Genomic DNA, 15000 nt, shown 5'->3' on the forward strand with positions numbered 1-15000 from the left:
TTTCAACCGTTTACTCGCGCACGATTTAAACGTCTGTCTTAGGGGAGTCATAGGTCTGATTTAGAAGGCACGCGACTAGTGGTTAAGTCGCGGCCGGCATAAGTTCAGTAGCGAAACCAAAAATCGTACCGTCTAAATCGCCCTGTGGGAGTGATTCGCGATAGTATTCTAACTTTTAAATGGAGGATAAGGAGTAACCGTAACAACAAGCTATGTTTCAAACGCACCTTTCAAAAACACTTTAGCGGGATTACTGAAAAGCTTCTCCCCGGTTAACTTATTGACGGCAGTGCAGTAAAACATGGAACTCTCGTCAGCGTCTTTCGTGCTTTTTATAACCAAGTCTCCAGAAGGCATCATGAAGTACTTGCCTCCCAATGTAAGTAACTTGCGTCCGTCATGCCACGAAATAATTTGCACATAGCGCCGTGCATGTTCGGAGATCACACTCTTGATAACGGCATTGCTTCCTCGAACTACGTAACTGTCCTGCGCGTAGACCTTGTAAGACTCAATTATCACTGCAACGTGAAATTCAGTTATCATTTGAGCAACCTAATACCGTACAATTTTTCATATCTTTGCCGTCCTAATTCGGGGGAGGGAGGGACAGGGTACTGTTTTGGATTCGGCTGTTTAGCCCGACGTTGAGATCCTCACGTTGGACACTGAAATTCATACCTAACCCCAACCTCTTCATCTTGGGTGATGAAAAACTAACACGTTACCTTGTTTTGTACCAAGATATTGCAGAGAACAAATTCCTCTCCTCTCTCAAGGAAAGCCTCTTAATTTAGTCGCCACCTCTTTTTCGTTTCAAGTTCTCCCCCTAGTTACCTGCACGTAGCTTTGCTATCTTACTGACAATCGTTCCAGCACTGTTCTTCGCAACGCACTGATAACCTGCTCTGTGAACTGATGGATCGAAGCCACTGTCAGAAAAGGCGGGAAAATACAACGAGCCATTGGGTAACACGTAACGCACTCCGGTAAGGTTACTGCTGATCACCTGCTCAGTGCGTGCAACTTGCCAAGTGATTCTAGCTCTTGGTCTGTCCTCCACTCTGCAGTTCAGGATAGCTGAACGAGTGTGCGCAAAACGAGCATCCGCTGGTTCCTCTATAAAATGTAATGCCCAAGGGATTTCAGCTGTAGGTTGAATTCGAAAAGAAAGTGTTTTTTTAACGCCACTAGAAAGCAAAGTCCTCTATGTAGGATTGGCTAATAAGGCTGCATTAATGAGTTGACCATAAACGATAAAGATTGGCACACACTGCGTACGTGTGGTAGTGCAGTAACATGACACAGTGCTTTATTCCATTACTATCAACTGAGCTGCGTTTTGTTTTCCAGGAGATTCAAGTTGTCCTTGCGTAATATGTAGCTCTAATGGTACACAATATTGCTTTAGTATCGTAAATCATTACAGTGCTATGGTAAGATGTCTTAGGTAAATAGCCCCTGGGAAGACATATACCCAGAAAGATTGAAGAAAATAGAAGGGAATCGAGACATATTGGCTTCGACGCAGACATAAAGTTTGCTTCAACTTCTTTTTCACAGCAAGTCGAAGCGTGTACTCTGCGCGTCTGACAGCCTTCAACGACAAAAGTTTACTGACGTTAACGCCTGTCCGGCAGGGTTAGTATCTGGATGGACGACTTTTAAATATACGACTTGCTGTCAGAAACATTATCATAGCACCGAAAATTCTATTTTAACGCTTAAAAATGCGAATTAAGCAAGGTACAGATTTCATCAATTTCAGCGGCCGCCTCCGATCAAGTTAATACTGACCTTGCGTGTTACTACCAAATCAAGAAATACAGGATACATCTGTGACAAAATGACGGCAAGACGCTGGGTTTTTGGTTTTTTTTCTTAATTGTTTGTTTGTTTTTTTCTTTCAAGGGTTTTAAAGTTCGACAAGAAATGTTCGAATTCAACACCAAGATCACGATGGTCCAACTCTCGAGGTTGACCATTGTTACTGCAAAGTCAATAATTCACTCTCCTAGACGAGGTTATTTATCACCACGTAATTCTACCGTTTTGGAAATAGAAGCTGATTTGTTATTCATCTGCGTCACAAATTCCTGTCGATTTTGGCGCTCATCTGTTGAAATTCTTCCAACACAACTTTTCATTTTCGTGATTCATGGACGCGCTGCGGGCCTATTTGCCACCACGGACTTTTACTCACTCACTCACTCACTCACTCACTCACTCTTACAACCCGGTGACGTAATGTGTAGTGCACTTATAAAGTGCACTACCACAAAAAGCATAGATAAGGGAATATCGGTGTGAAAAACAACGAATAGAAAAAACTAAGTTAAAGCTTTTCAGGATCGAGGCAATTCAAGCAGGGTTTAAGCTTACCCTGGGTGAGCAAAAAACCGTCATGACTTTTAACACTTCGGCCGTGGTTCTTGAAGCGAAGTTACACCAAAACAAGCAAGAATCCTGATAGTGCGTTCACTCTGGACTAACTATTTTTCAGGATCTAACTCCTGACAAATATCATTAGTTTAGTGAAATATGAATCTGCAACCATCCGGGAGTTTTAGCAACCAGTCAACGTATGAGATTGATGTAACGATGAGGAGGTGACGAAAGGACAAAAATGCATTATTAATCATAATTTGAATAAGTGTAAGTGAGTTGGATTCTAATTAGTTTACGCAAATTGACTCCCTTGCAAACATGCAAACAACGCCAACCATCTTTCAAAGGACTTTCAAGAGTCTGACCTTGGAATAGAAACTTCAAAGATAAAAAGTCAATTTGGCTACTTATGCTTTACTCCATGCTCCTTTGTGTAACTTGCTGCTGGTGACAGCGTATCAGCTGTTTGAAAGGACAAAAATGATCGGGAATGTGCCAACCCCTGAACTCGATAAATGCATTTTGGGATAAAAGATATGTAAAATATAAACTGGAAAGCTGACAAACTACTCAGCAGAACCAGTTAGTGCTATGTAACTTTTATATGAATAGTTACGAATTTAAGAATTTTTTCCTATGACTGCACCAATTGAAATCGAAAATGTGCATCACAATTGTTTGTTCCGGTCAATAGCTTTTGATGAATGCTCTAACATCTCAGTGTAATCCCCTAAACTGAAGTATCAAAATGTCGGAAATTTTAGCGCTACAACGCCGAAAGATTCACTCGGGTTATCTCTCGTTGCAATGCAAAAAAAAGGGACATGCTCATTACTAGGATAACATCCTCTATTACGTAAACTTACTAAAAAATGTTAATGCAGGGTTTAAAATAATACAAAAAATCTTTTTGATCAAAACGGAAAATATGACCAAAGATAGATGAGCAAGTCAAGAGATCATAGAAGCTTAAGTAAACAAACATAAACTGTAGAAAAGCCAGGGTCAAATTTTTTATTGCAGTTGATCAGTTTTGAATTCTGGGGAAAGACAGGGTAGATGAACAAAAAATGAGATTTAGACAACCGAATTTCTTGAAGGATAGCTAAAAACAGGAAATATTGTTCATTGAAGAAGCTTTCGTGAGTAAAGGTGGACATATTCACTTAGACGTCACTTTGAGGGTGCTTCTTCTACAAAGTTCTTATCACGCAAACTCGGTAACGGCTTGCAAATCCCATTTTTTGGAAAAAAAAACTGTAAGAAAATAAAGAAAATAATTCTTTATTCTCTCAAAAAGCTTTTAAGTCGTAAAATTTTACAACACAAGCATTGTATACAGTACGAGATTATGTCAACGGCACGAAAAGAGCTGATAAATTATTCGAAAAATATAAAGACCTTTATAGTCATTGAAAATGAAGCATAACTTACTCTCAAATTACCTTTCGTTTAAATTTTACTGAGGGCTGTATAAAATGCATTTACATCAGAAAACTTGGCAGTTCAAGGGATATGTAATGCCAAGCAGCAATGCACATTAAACTAGTTATTAAAAAATGGCTTAATTACAATATTATTGAAAGATATTTTCTCCACAAAAGCAGTTTGCCTTTCCTAGGATTGAAGTTAAGGATCATGATGGTTTTTTCTTGCATTCAAGGATTAATGGCACTTGTAATCCGTATTCCGACACACACGGGCTTTTCCATCGCGCAATGGAGTCGTGAAGACTGTTGGTGTTGGGAAGAAAACATGTTGATCCGGCGCCTTAAGGATTTTTTCATACGCAAAAGGGTAGTAAATCTTTAAGGATTTTAAGGCCTGCTTTATCAGGATACACTGGCGAAAGTGTTTTTTACAATTACTGCAAAATTGTCGCGCGCTTATTGGTTAATTTTTATTGTCAATAAGCGGACAGACACATAAATTTATAATTTATGCGAGGATGACGTGATATTACTTGCGTCAGATTGAAGTTTCTCGCATTTTCGTCTAGCGTTTTTCTCGTGTTTTGACTTAATTTTGACCACTCTGCCTTTTTGTTATTGTAAAAAACAAATTGATGTCAGTTTTTCATGCGTCTGTCCTGTTATTGACAATGAATTGCGTCATAACTTTGTCAAAGTTGTCTGCGGATCCACTCGGCTATCGCCTCGAGGATCCACAGCTACTTTGACAATGTTATAACGAAACTCGTGATCAACTGTAACAGGACAGACGCATGAAAAACTGACATCAATTTGTTAATTTTACCATTTTCTTAAGTCCTACATTTAGTTTTCTTCTTAAAACTGATGCGACTGATTCGGAATAGTAGAGGACAGTTCTGCTCTGATTACCGTAACTTAAGAGGATCTTGTCCGATGACAAATTTTCCTAGTTTGGGCACCGACCAAAACGTAAGTGCAGTAAGACAATCGCGTTTGTCTCATTCGATTCTGTGAACTGTTCCTGTTTCTTTGTTAGAAGCAACAGAGTTAACTGATCAATGACCAGTTCAGTTTTATTAATCCAAGGGGGCCAAGTGGATTCGATAATCATAGGATTATTGTTTAGGAAAATTGGAGCTCGACTTTAAGATGGAAAGGGTTTCACTTTTTTTCGACTGACGATCACCTGAGACAAACTCTACATGTTGTTGAGGTGTTCATATCCGGGTGGTACAGCTTTTAGCTGAATTCGTTTACGTTCGGTGGCACTAAACCGACGAAGGGAAGCCGTGCTTTGACTATATACATAACTCCCTTTTAACTATGTTCGGTTTAGTGAAGTTTACGGTGGTTCATCACTAGGATCATAAAACTGACAACTGCGATGTGCTCACTAAAGATGAGGTCAAGTCAGGCTGTTATGCTCGAAGTAGTTCATCTAGATTCAAGGCTTCGGAATCTTACGGTGAGAAAAAGTGAATCACACCTTAAGTTACTTCAAAACAAATGCCTTGCTCTTTCGTCTCTTTTATTATGCCGCACTGCAACTGATGGTTCTAGCTTTTGCGCGGATACTGGATCACCGAAAATACTCCTCTGCAGTACTGTTTACTTCGGAGGGTCCAGAAATTGGCTATGAGCCTTTTCAATCGGTGTGCGAATCAAAGAATATTCTACACGACTGTTGCTATTATGACGCTGATAAAAGCTATCGAACACTGCTTTTTGACGGAAAGTAAAACCCAAGGACATTATCTCATGATCAAAGGGCATTTTTGGGCTTCTATTGGGCATCGGCTATTCCCTATGATATTCACTTTCCCTCTAAAGACAAGTTAAGGCAAGACAGTTTACAACATGATAAATTTAAAAAAAACCCGAGTTTTACAATCCTTAATTCTTGAATGCGTGCTCGCTATGGGAAGCCAGTTTTGATCTTTCAGAGGTGTTTAGAAATTAAATAAGTCTTTTATCATGACAAGAAAAGTGAAATTGACGGCACGAAGTTTACATCTGCTTTTGAGGAATGGAATCAAACCAGTGTGGTTTTGCTTCCTTGGTTTTTGCGGTCAACTATGACTTGAGAAAATTTTGTGCGAGGCCATAATTTAGTACAAATTATTTCAGAAAAATGTTACCGCAGCAGCCAAGTTGTACAAGATGACTGACTTAATAGCAATGTACTTCCTTGTCTTCAAATCGCTGAGAACATAAAAGGACATTGTCGCGCGGGAAAAACCTTTTACACCTCAAATCCAAATTATTGACGAGGCCTTAATAAAATGGAATATTAATCCTCTTAAAGCGATTCCTATTTTGTTTGAAGTATTAATCTTGCCAAGTTTGAGTAAACGTACTTCCACTCGCTTTAATGCCTTACACAGACACTGCATGGTATTTTCAGCAGCTATGGCACATTTTCCCTTAATTTCTGTGCAAAAACCCAACAGCTTTTCTTTATCGTTGAGTTTATATTTGCGTTCGTTGCTTTTAAAACTAATCATCACCCACGCGCTGTTAAGTTTGGAAACTAAACTACAGTGACAACACATGATTTCCCAGTAAATTTTCAGTCACATTATGCCGGCTATTTCAAAGAGTGCAAACTAAGTCCATTCTATTCACATATGGTCGTTCCAATTCATAAACGCATTTGAGCACTTTGTCTCACTTTGAATGAGGGACCAAAAGGTCGATGAACAAAAATACGTTCATGCTACGCGGGCTGAGTGAAAAAAATTCCTTTTTTTAGCACTGACGAACGCTGTACTATGCAAAGCTTATTTGCTCGCATTTTTCAAAGCCTGTGTCCAGGAATAAGCTATATTACCTATTTTCAAAACACTTTAACTCCACGAGGATAATAACAATAATTTCTAGACGAACCATTTGAGCATGTCTTGAGAGTTCAAGCAAACGAACAATTGCTTAGTGCGACTCCCGAGCTTACGTCAAAAATATTGGATCGCTTTTAAAATTTAGCTCTATTCTGGCTTATTTCCTACACTTTACTTCGACAGTTTATGAATCACTTCGACTAACTTGGTTCATTTCTGGTTGGTTTTTTTTTTGTTTTCAAGGCCTTATCTTTATCTTAAGACGCAGGACTCGAACAGATTCGTTATTCCGTAGGAAACTAAGCGAACATGTGAATATTCTTTCCACACCCCTCGTTTTACTTCTATCGCACGCGAAGTCGACGTTAATACTTAAACCTGGATAAACTTCTTACAAGGAAGAAGTTAACTTTAAACGGTAAAAGAGATTAAAGAGCATACACGCATGGTAAACTTAAGTTTGCCGAAAACAATTTTCGCGCATATTGCATGCAGTGTTATCTTGGTTTGAGAAATTAACTCTGACGATCCATGCAACAAATAACTTGAACTATTCTCTGGCAATTTTTTAAAACTTGCTTTCAATTAACCTTTCCCTTGGAAAATGTTTTAAAAATATGACAACCCTATCCACCATCATTTTGAGTGAAGGCCTTCTGATAATTCCGACATATTTAGACTGAATTTTGAACCAAAATAAATATAAAAATATTCATGCATTTATTCCAGCAAAAAAGGCCGTCACTGTTTGTCACTCTTAAGAGGAAAGTACGGAAGCAAAGGATATCGTTTAATACAAGGAACTCAGAATTTAATTTAATTTGATTTTTGGTTGACGCATTTTTTTTTTACATTTTACAAAAAAGAAACAGCTTTGCAGTTGGCCAACACTCCTGCTGTTTTTTAATGGAGGGTATCCTTTATAATTTTATTATTTCAGTCTACGCGAGGGTGAGCAGATAAAATACATCGGTGATTTTGATCGCTGATAAAAAATCCTATACTTTGATGTTTCGAAAAACTGAACAATTTGGATTAAAATTGCAATTGAAACTTAAGAACAGTTTATACCCTAAAATTATTCAAGGATGAATGCTGTACTTTGTTCGACACGTTTAGCCACAATGGATCGGTACGAAATTGTTGGTTCTTTGACCACGACGACCGCTTTAAATTGCTGCCACCCTTCACATGTCGAAAGCGGAGAAAATGACGAGTTACAGTGGAGACCCTTCCAGAGCTTTCAGATATTTCATCTTTATATCCACAAATGTTAAAATATTTTGTCAAATAATTTTTAAAGTGAAGATTTGCTTTAAGACTGACACCATGACAACCGAATTTCGAGAGAATTATTCTCGTGTTTTTTGAAAGCGTCATACCTTTAAATATATGTATAAATTCTGTTTTAATGGCTTGACACACTGGCCCTGTTTACGATTTCTAAGTTCTTACTGAAAAAAACCTTCTATTTTCCAATAATCATATCACATTTTGTCCCATTGCGACCTTGGGTGTTTGACGTTTTTAATAAGGCTATTCTGTGTCTTCGTTGCATTCTTTTAAATCTTAATCCGGGCAGAAGTCCTGAAAGACCATTTGGCGAGAATATTACAACAAATATACTACACACTCGAGTAGGTATCAGCCGAAATGGTTGGGAGAGATATTTTACAAAACAGCATTATAACAAGAAAGTGTTACTGAGAAGTTGAAAACATTTAAGCGTTTTGTTTTTTCCTTCATGCGTGAGAATAAGAACAATCGCATACCTGACAGTTATATGAAAATTTATTAATATTATGTTGTTTTCATTCAAAAATAGCTGTGATGTTTTAGTTTCACTTTCGAAAGAGCACTTGTCTTCAAGGGATTTTTTCATTTAAATTTCCAAAGGAAGGATCCATAATGACTAAGCTTGATCTTTGTTTTAAGTTGAACTGAAGATCGAAAGAGTCAACCTACTACTACAATGAGGAGTTGTAAAAACCGTATGACATAAGTCTGTTAGCCCGTCAGAGGAATAATTCCAAGCTACCGATAGCACGTATTTTCAGCATTGACATATATATTATTACGAATAACATGAACAGCCTTTGTAGGTCAGATACGGCTAGGAGTTGACAGAATAATAATTTAAAACATCTGAAGCAGCAACCAAAGCATTGGCATAAGGCGAAGCACCTACTGGACGACAACAACACATTCGACACGATTTCTTGAAAACAAAATTCAACAGAAAATGTCTCAGTGTAAGAAATAAATTCAGATTAATACCTGTTTGCACGGTGATGTTTCTCTGCATAATGCTCCCCAAAAGCACAATGATAAACAATGTTCCAACCAACATATTTCGTTATTATTGTCAGGTCCGTTAAAGATGGACTGGTAAGGAAACTGCGAAATATCTACTTTTTTCGGAACAGTCCATTTCACGTTTTCTACGTTGTCCCGCTGAATTTCGTAGCCAAGAGACTGATTTCGAACGGCGTGAGTTCAAAATATCCTTCTTTCAACCTTCCATGTCGCGGCCACATCATAAATTGGAATTTCAAGATATCGATCAGGCATCGCCGCGTTTATACAGGTGATCTAGGCCTGCAGCACGTGGTTTGCCCGCCAAATAACCACACAGCATTAATGACTCGGCAGAGATCCTGACAGTCGTTTGTCAGCTATTGAAGCCAGCCATTGATGGATTCACAACAAAAAATGACGGAAACCACTAATAACAGATTGCGTGCGTCTGATTGGCTGCACGGAAAGTGATTATATCTCTCAGCCAATCGGCTTTAAGATTTTACTTGAAATAAAACACCTTTAAATTTTACGTCAAGGGAAAATACCCCAAAATACGAGTTAAAAACAACCAGTTGTGTAATGTGATATTGGCATGGTGATTTTACTTAGCTGGAATTTTGCTATCAATGAGCGGTTTATGTTTTCACGGTATAGACCTAATCAACACTGAAAAAAATTAATGAACTTTTAAGCAATCATATCGTAAACTGTATGGTAATTTTCACAACAGGTACTACACGATAATATCAGCGCTAAATTTAAAATACCGCAGTTATGACCAAAAAAAGGCGTCGGTCAAATTACAATCATCAACAAGAGCGAGCTACTTTGTTCAGTGGAGAGAGAACTTTCAAAAAAAGATCTACTTCGTCAAGCAGCTCTGATTATTGAGTTTCGAAGACGTTACTTGTAGAAAAAGAAAATCTCTTCTCTTTGGTGTGTTTATAAAAATGATAAACCGCAAAATTATCTTCTATAATTGGATTCGGAATGAACTTTGTTTACCGGTTCTCAATATTTTACGCTACAATCTGAAGTTTATTTTGCACGAAAAACAGAAGGCCAAAAAGAAATCCGTATCCCGGCTTCACTTTAAAAGCCTGATAAGAAAAAATATTGCACGAATATGAAAATGATGAAGACGATTGTGTCGTATTTCTTGCGAGAAAATTAAGCTTTCAGTAGAGCCAAATTCTTCCTGGTTGAAGTCATCAGGACATTATTATTTGCATACATCAAAACCAAGCAGACATAGCAATATGTTCTTCACTCAAAATTCACATCAGTTTCGTAAGGCCGTACCATTCAATAATATATAAAGTTCTACTCTTTATCAAAGGGTTAAACTGATCATAACAAAAAAAAGACTGCTCCAAGTTATTCTTCGGTGTTGTAAGTTTGGCCTTGGCATTTAACGGTAAAATGTTTGCTATATAATTGTTATAATTATGCACGCAGGTGTTTTCAGTTGTTAATACGCTTCTTTTCAAAGAAACATGCAATACCACACAGATGATGTCACAGACCAGCTGTAAAAATGGCTAATTTGTTGAGCTATTAAGAAAAACCAAACAAACAAAGGTAAATAAAAAAAGCAAACATCTTTCGGCTAAAGTAATATGGATTACAGAACTTTCGAATAGAATGATGCTAGTTGGGCTTAAGGAATACAGCGAAACGAAACAAAGGCCTTATTCAGTCAGAATTATGTCCTGCAAATAAAGCAGGTATCGATGTATTAAGGAGACAGTTCACGACAGCGGCCTTGTTTCACTGAATACGAATTTGCCTACCTAATTGGTAATCGACGAAACAACGACCTCACACGACCTCACATTTTCTTAGCATAAGGCGTTGCTCTTAAAGATTCCCCCGCCTATAAATATCAGTGGCAAACTGATAAACTCTGGCTCCCAACAATTTTCTCAAGACACCCTCCTTGTTTCGCTCAATACCAATTTTCCTACATCATTGGCTATCGCTAACCCAGAAGAACAGTCTGTTTTCGATGCCTGGAAATACTAGCCCACATTAGTGATGTTGCAGTGATGTTAAAGGCCTATCAGTCAATATTTTCGTTTCCGACCACAGACGGGGTGTCGTCAATGGCTAAGCACGACAATCAAGAGCCAGGCATAGCACGAGTAAGAAAAAGTAAGATGGAAGAAAAGTAGGAGCAACAAACACTTGATATTAGTAACTAGATTTAATTTCCTGATAAAATTTGTCAATTGGTGAGGTTAAAGGAAAATGGCAGAGATTATCAACTGAGTTTAAAACTGATCTAAATCTGGTTATTTAAAAGTTTGACGTTTCGAGAACCGAAGATAAGATAATGGAAAGGGAAAAAGTTCACTCCTGTGTAATCAATAAAGGCAAAATAGGAAGCTACTACACCAGTAAAGAAATGGATAAATGAATAACTTACTTTTTTCTTGGCACATTTCATCAGTGCGCGTCAAAAGGTTCTGTATATCACGGGCTAAGTTGCAACTTTATCTGAAAAACAAAAACAGGTAGCTCATACACTCAGTTTGTTACGGATGCCTCGATATATGCAGTCGAAGCCAATTAAAATATTCCTCTGACAAGAAATTCAGTGAGTAAAAGTATACTCTGGAGTAGATCATTCCATGGACTTTACTTAGCATCCCGCTGTCATCAAGGACGCTATTGAAAACAAATGGATGGGTGGAACAGGGCAGGAAATACAAGATGTTACAGTACTTTCAGTTTGTACAAATTTATGCCCTCTCTCTCTCTTTCTCTCTCTTACCTGATTGTGTTCTGCTGTAAAGGCTCTACACACTCGCTTCAGAATAGTCATTTTGTACAATTTTTCATTAACTCACGATATAGCCCTGAGACATTCAATCACGGATATTTCGTACCCTTTTTATGGTCAAAACTCACCAAAAGGCAAAGAGACTCGCCTAACTTATCTGACTTTACAAAGAAAAGTAGTAGCTGTTGTAGTCTTTGTAGTCAATAGATTTCTCTTATTTCTACTTTTAAGCACTCCCGAAATAGAGCTACACATTATTGCTTTAGTTTAAGGAGTTGATTACTTTTTCAAAACCATCCAATGCTACTCAGTTTCATGCTTCTCGACAAGGTATAAATCTAGTTTTATTCTTTCTCACTTTGCCCTGAAAAGTTTGTACTATTCCATAATCTATCCTCATCTCTTTTACTGCAACATTGTATGGGCTTCCATTTACAAAACAAATCTCCATCGTATTGTGACTCGACAAAAGCGGGTGATAAGAATTATAAATAAATCAGTTATTGATGCTCCTTCAGACCCCATATATAAAGATCATTGCATGTTCAAATTTCATGATATTTCGGCTTATTTGATATTCAATGATTTCAATAACGAGATCCATAACACAATACAAGAAATGCTGATGCTTTTAGATTGCCCTTACGTAGAACTAACACTAGGAAATTCTCCGTAAGTTATAAGGGCCCTAAAAGTATTTAAATTCATTAGACAAGGATGTTTGCACCTAAATTTCCTTTTATTCTTTTAAATTAAATTTGAAAAAATACATTATTAGCAACTATTAGTTGAGTGAATTTATCTATATTTCCATTATCATATTTCACTACCTGTTTTTTTAAATTTGTAAGCGAAAAAATACATAATTAACAACTATTAGTTGAGTGAATGATAATTGCATCGTTTCCAATATCTGCTGTACTTTTAGTCTATATTAACACATTTGTCAGTCATACATCATACTTTCGTTCGCTCTTTTTGGAATTTTTTAAAAATTATTTGATAATGGCATTACATTGTAAGTAATAAATACCACTTATTAACCGAGAGTGAGGTCATTTACAGGGAAATCTCAGACCGAGGCCTTGATGTATTGATAGAGCGATAGTGAGATCCATACATCAAGGTCGAGGTCTGAGATTTCCCTGTAATGACCGAATGGACGAGGTTAATAAGTTATTTACTATATGGCCTTTGTTTTTGGGCTCAGTTTTGGCCTGTTCTTCGTCCCTTGGATAATAAAACTCGCTCTCGCTGTGGCTCTCTTCGTCACTCATACTAAAGAAGTATCTGTATGCTAGTTTTTTTTCCAGTTATTGAAAATATAGTTCTACTTGTTCCATATCATTTTGTTGTTTTCGCTCACGTGCTCGTAGCCGAGAAACATTTTCATAATGCCCGGTCATTACAAGAAAATCTTGCCCGCTCAGCAGCCAATCAATGCGCGCGTACTATTGTAGCCATATAATAATATGTATTGTTATATAGCTGAGCTTTTTCCCTCAACAGCGCGTGCTCTCATTGGTTACTTCGAGGTCACATGACATCTAACAATAAAACTGTTTCCCGCCAAATGTTTCTGAGCGGGCAACAGTGCAAAATCTATGACGTCAGAGGGTAACAGTACACTGTTACCCGCGAACGTTGACCGACGACCGCCGTTGCTGTTGCCATTGCTCGTTTTTCTTTTTGTGCTATATAACAAATCACTTAGTGACTGGTCCCTTGGGAAACAGCTAGTTTTGTTTCCTTCGAATCTCAATGTTTCCCTCGGCTGCGCCTCGGGGAAACTTTGAGATTCTCGGGAAACAAAATTAACTGTTTTCCTCGGGACCAGTCATTAAGCGTTTAATATTTTATGATTGAACTGTAACCGGGGAAGCTTTACCCTGTAAGCCACGCGGTTTCCATCAAGGCTTCCCCGCCACTTTTTGTACTTTGATCATCCTTCTATCGCTGTAAACTTTTGTGTAGTGTGGCAAAATAAAATTGAATTGAAGTGAAGCAATCTTCACATGGCTGTTCAAAAATAACGAACTCAATCTTAGACATAGGAAAGTTAGAAACCATGCACCTTCCTTGGGCACATGACACAGGTCGGTTATCAGGTGATTATACTTTTTAACAGGAATTTTTTGGAATGCCTCGGCAACTCGACACTAGTTCGCTTTGTAAGCGAGATCGTATTCAAATGTTATGAAGAGATGCAATTAGTGTCTATGGAAAAAGTACTTTGATATATAAACAACTCCAAAAGCAATAATATATCTATCAAATTGATCTTATGGAAACCGGGTCATCACCAGATAACCTGTATTTTTACCTCTTCCTTAAATGCATGTTATGACTTGCAATCTATTGGGCAACTTGAAACTTATACCTGCAAATGAAAAAATGTATATATCAAGAAAAGGGTAATTCCGTCAGTCGTTGAGGCAGCAGACTATAATTGTGTCTGGTAGTGCAACCGATATTTGGAACATTATTGAAGTGGCTTCGGAAGAGTTAAAATTTAATTAGGCGCACCATCCACTTTTCTGGCCCAAAAAGACAACTCTTCTTCGTTTACCCCTCCCCCGAATGAGGTCCACCACTAGCGAGCGACACTAGTTTAAGTTTAAGTTTAAGTTCAATAAAGCTTCTTACCAATGTACAAAAGAAAATATATATACAAAAGTACAATAGGTAAAGGAAAGCAATAGGGGGAAACTGAATTCCCATCTAAAAACTACTCTCCAGAAATAAAAGTTAAAACAATTAAGAATAGTATATCTAATATATAATTTCACAATGTGTACGAAATCTAAAAGACCTATCTATTTACAAAGATAATTAAGTAGTAAAGTTTTAAAAGAGCTTAAGCTAGAAGCAGACATAACTGAGTTAGGTAAAGAGTTCGAGTCATTAACGTAACGGTTAAAAAATGAAAATTTAAAATAGTTTGTCCTTGCTGCTTTAGGTCTAATTTCAAAGTCATGGTTACTTCTAGTTCTTGTTGGGCCAGTCAGATCCACATATGCGGTATAGTCAATATCAGAATAGCCATGAATTATCTTGTAAAGCTGAAGCAAACAGAGGTATTTCCTTCTAAGCTCCAATGATGACCAGTTCAGTTCAGTGAGCCTTTCAGAGTAAGGTTTATCAGATCCACATATCAATCGGGTAGCACGACGCTGGGTGGATTCAATACTGTGTATGTGTTTAACCAAATAAGGGTTCCACACTGGGCAGGCATATTCCAAAATAGGACGAACTA

The 15000-nt window shown here is 37.6% G+C and overlaps 1 protein-coding gene across 2 annotated transcripts in view; it reads right to left on the minus strand.

Moving 5' to 3' along the window:
* The window catches only part of LOC137982189 (cell adhesion molecule DSCAML1-like), a 30969-nt gene extending 21654 nt beyond the window's left edge, over nucleotides 1-9315 (minus strand). The window contains exons 1-3 of one of the 2 annotated variants that reach the window (XM_068829255.1): nucleotides 8936-9315; nucleotides 838-1149; nucleotides 228-521 (exon numbers count right to left, since the gene is read on the minus strand). In XM_068829255.1, coding sequence (XP_068685356.1) covers nucleotides 228-521; nucleotides 838-1149; nucleotides 8936-9008 — 679 coding nt within the window. In that variant the 5' untranslated portion in view covers nucleotides 9009-9315. The remainder of the gene's footprint in view (nucleotides 1-227; nucleotides 522-837; nucleotides 1150-8935) is intronic. The other variant, XM_068829256.1, reaches the window with a different exon arrangement.
* Between the last annotated feature and the right edge of the window lie 5685 nt (nucleotides 9316-15000).

Source organism: Montipora foliosa, chromosome 13, assembly GCF_036669935.1.
Source record: "Montipora foliosa isolate CH-2021 chromosome 13, ASM3666993v2, whole genome shotgun sequence".
NCBI lineage: Eukaryota > Metazoa > Cnidaria > Anthozoa > Scleractinia > Acroporidae > Montipora > Montipora foliosa.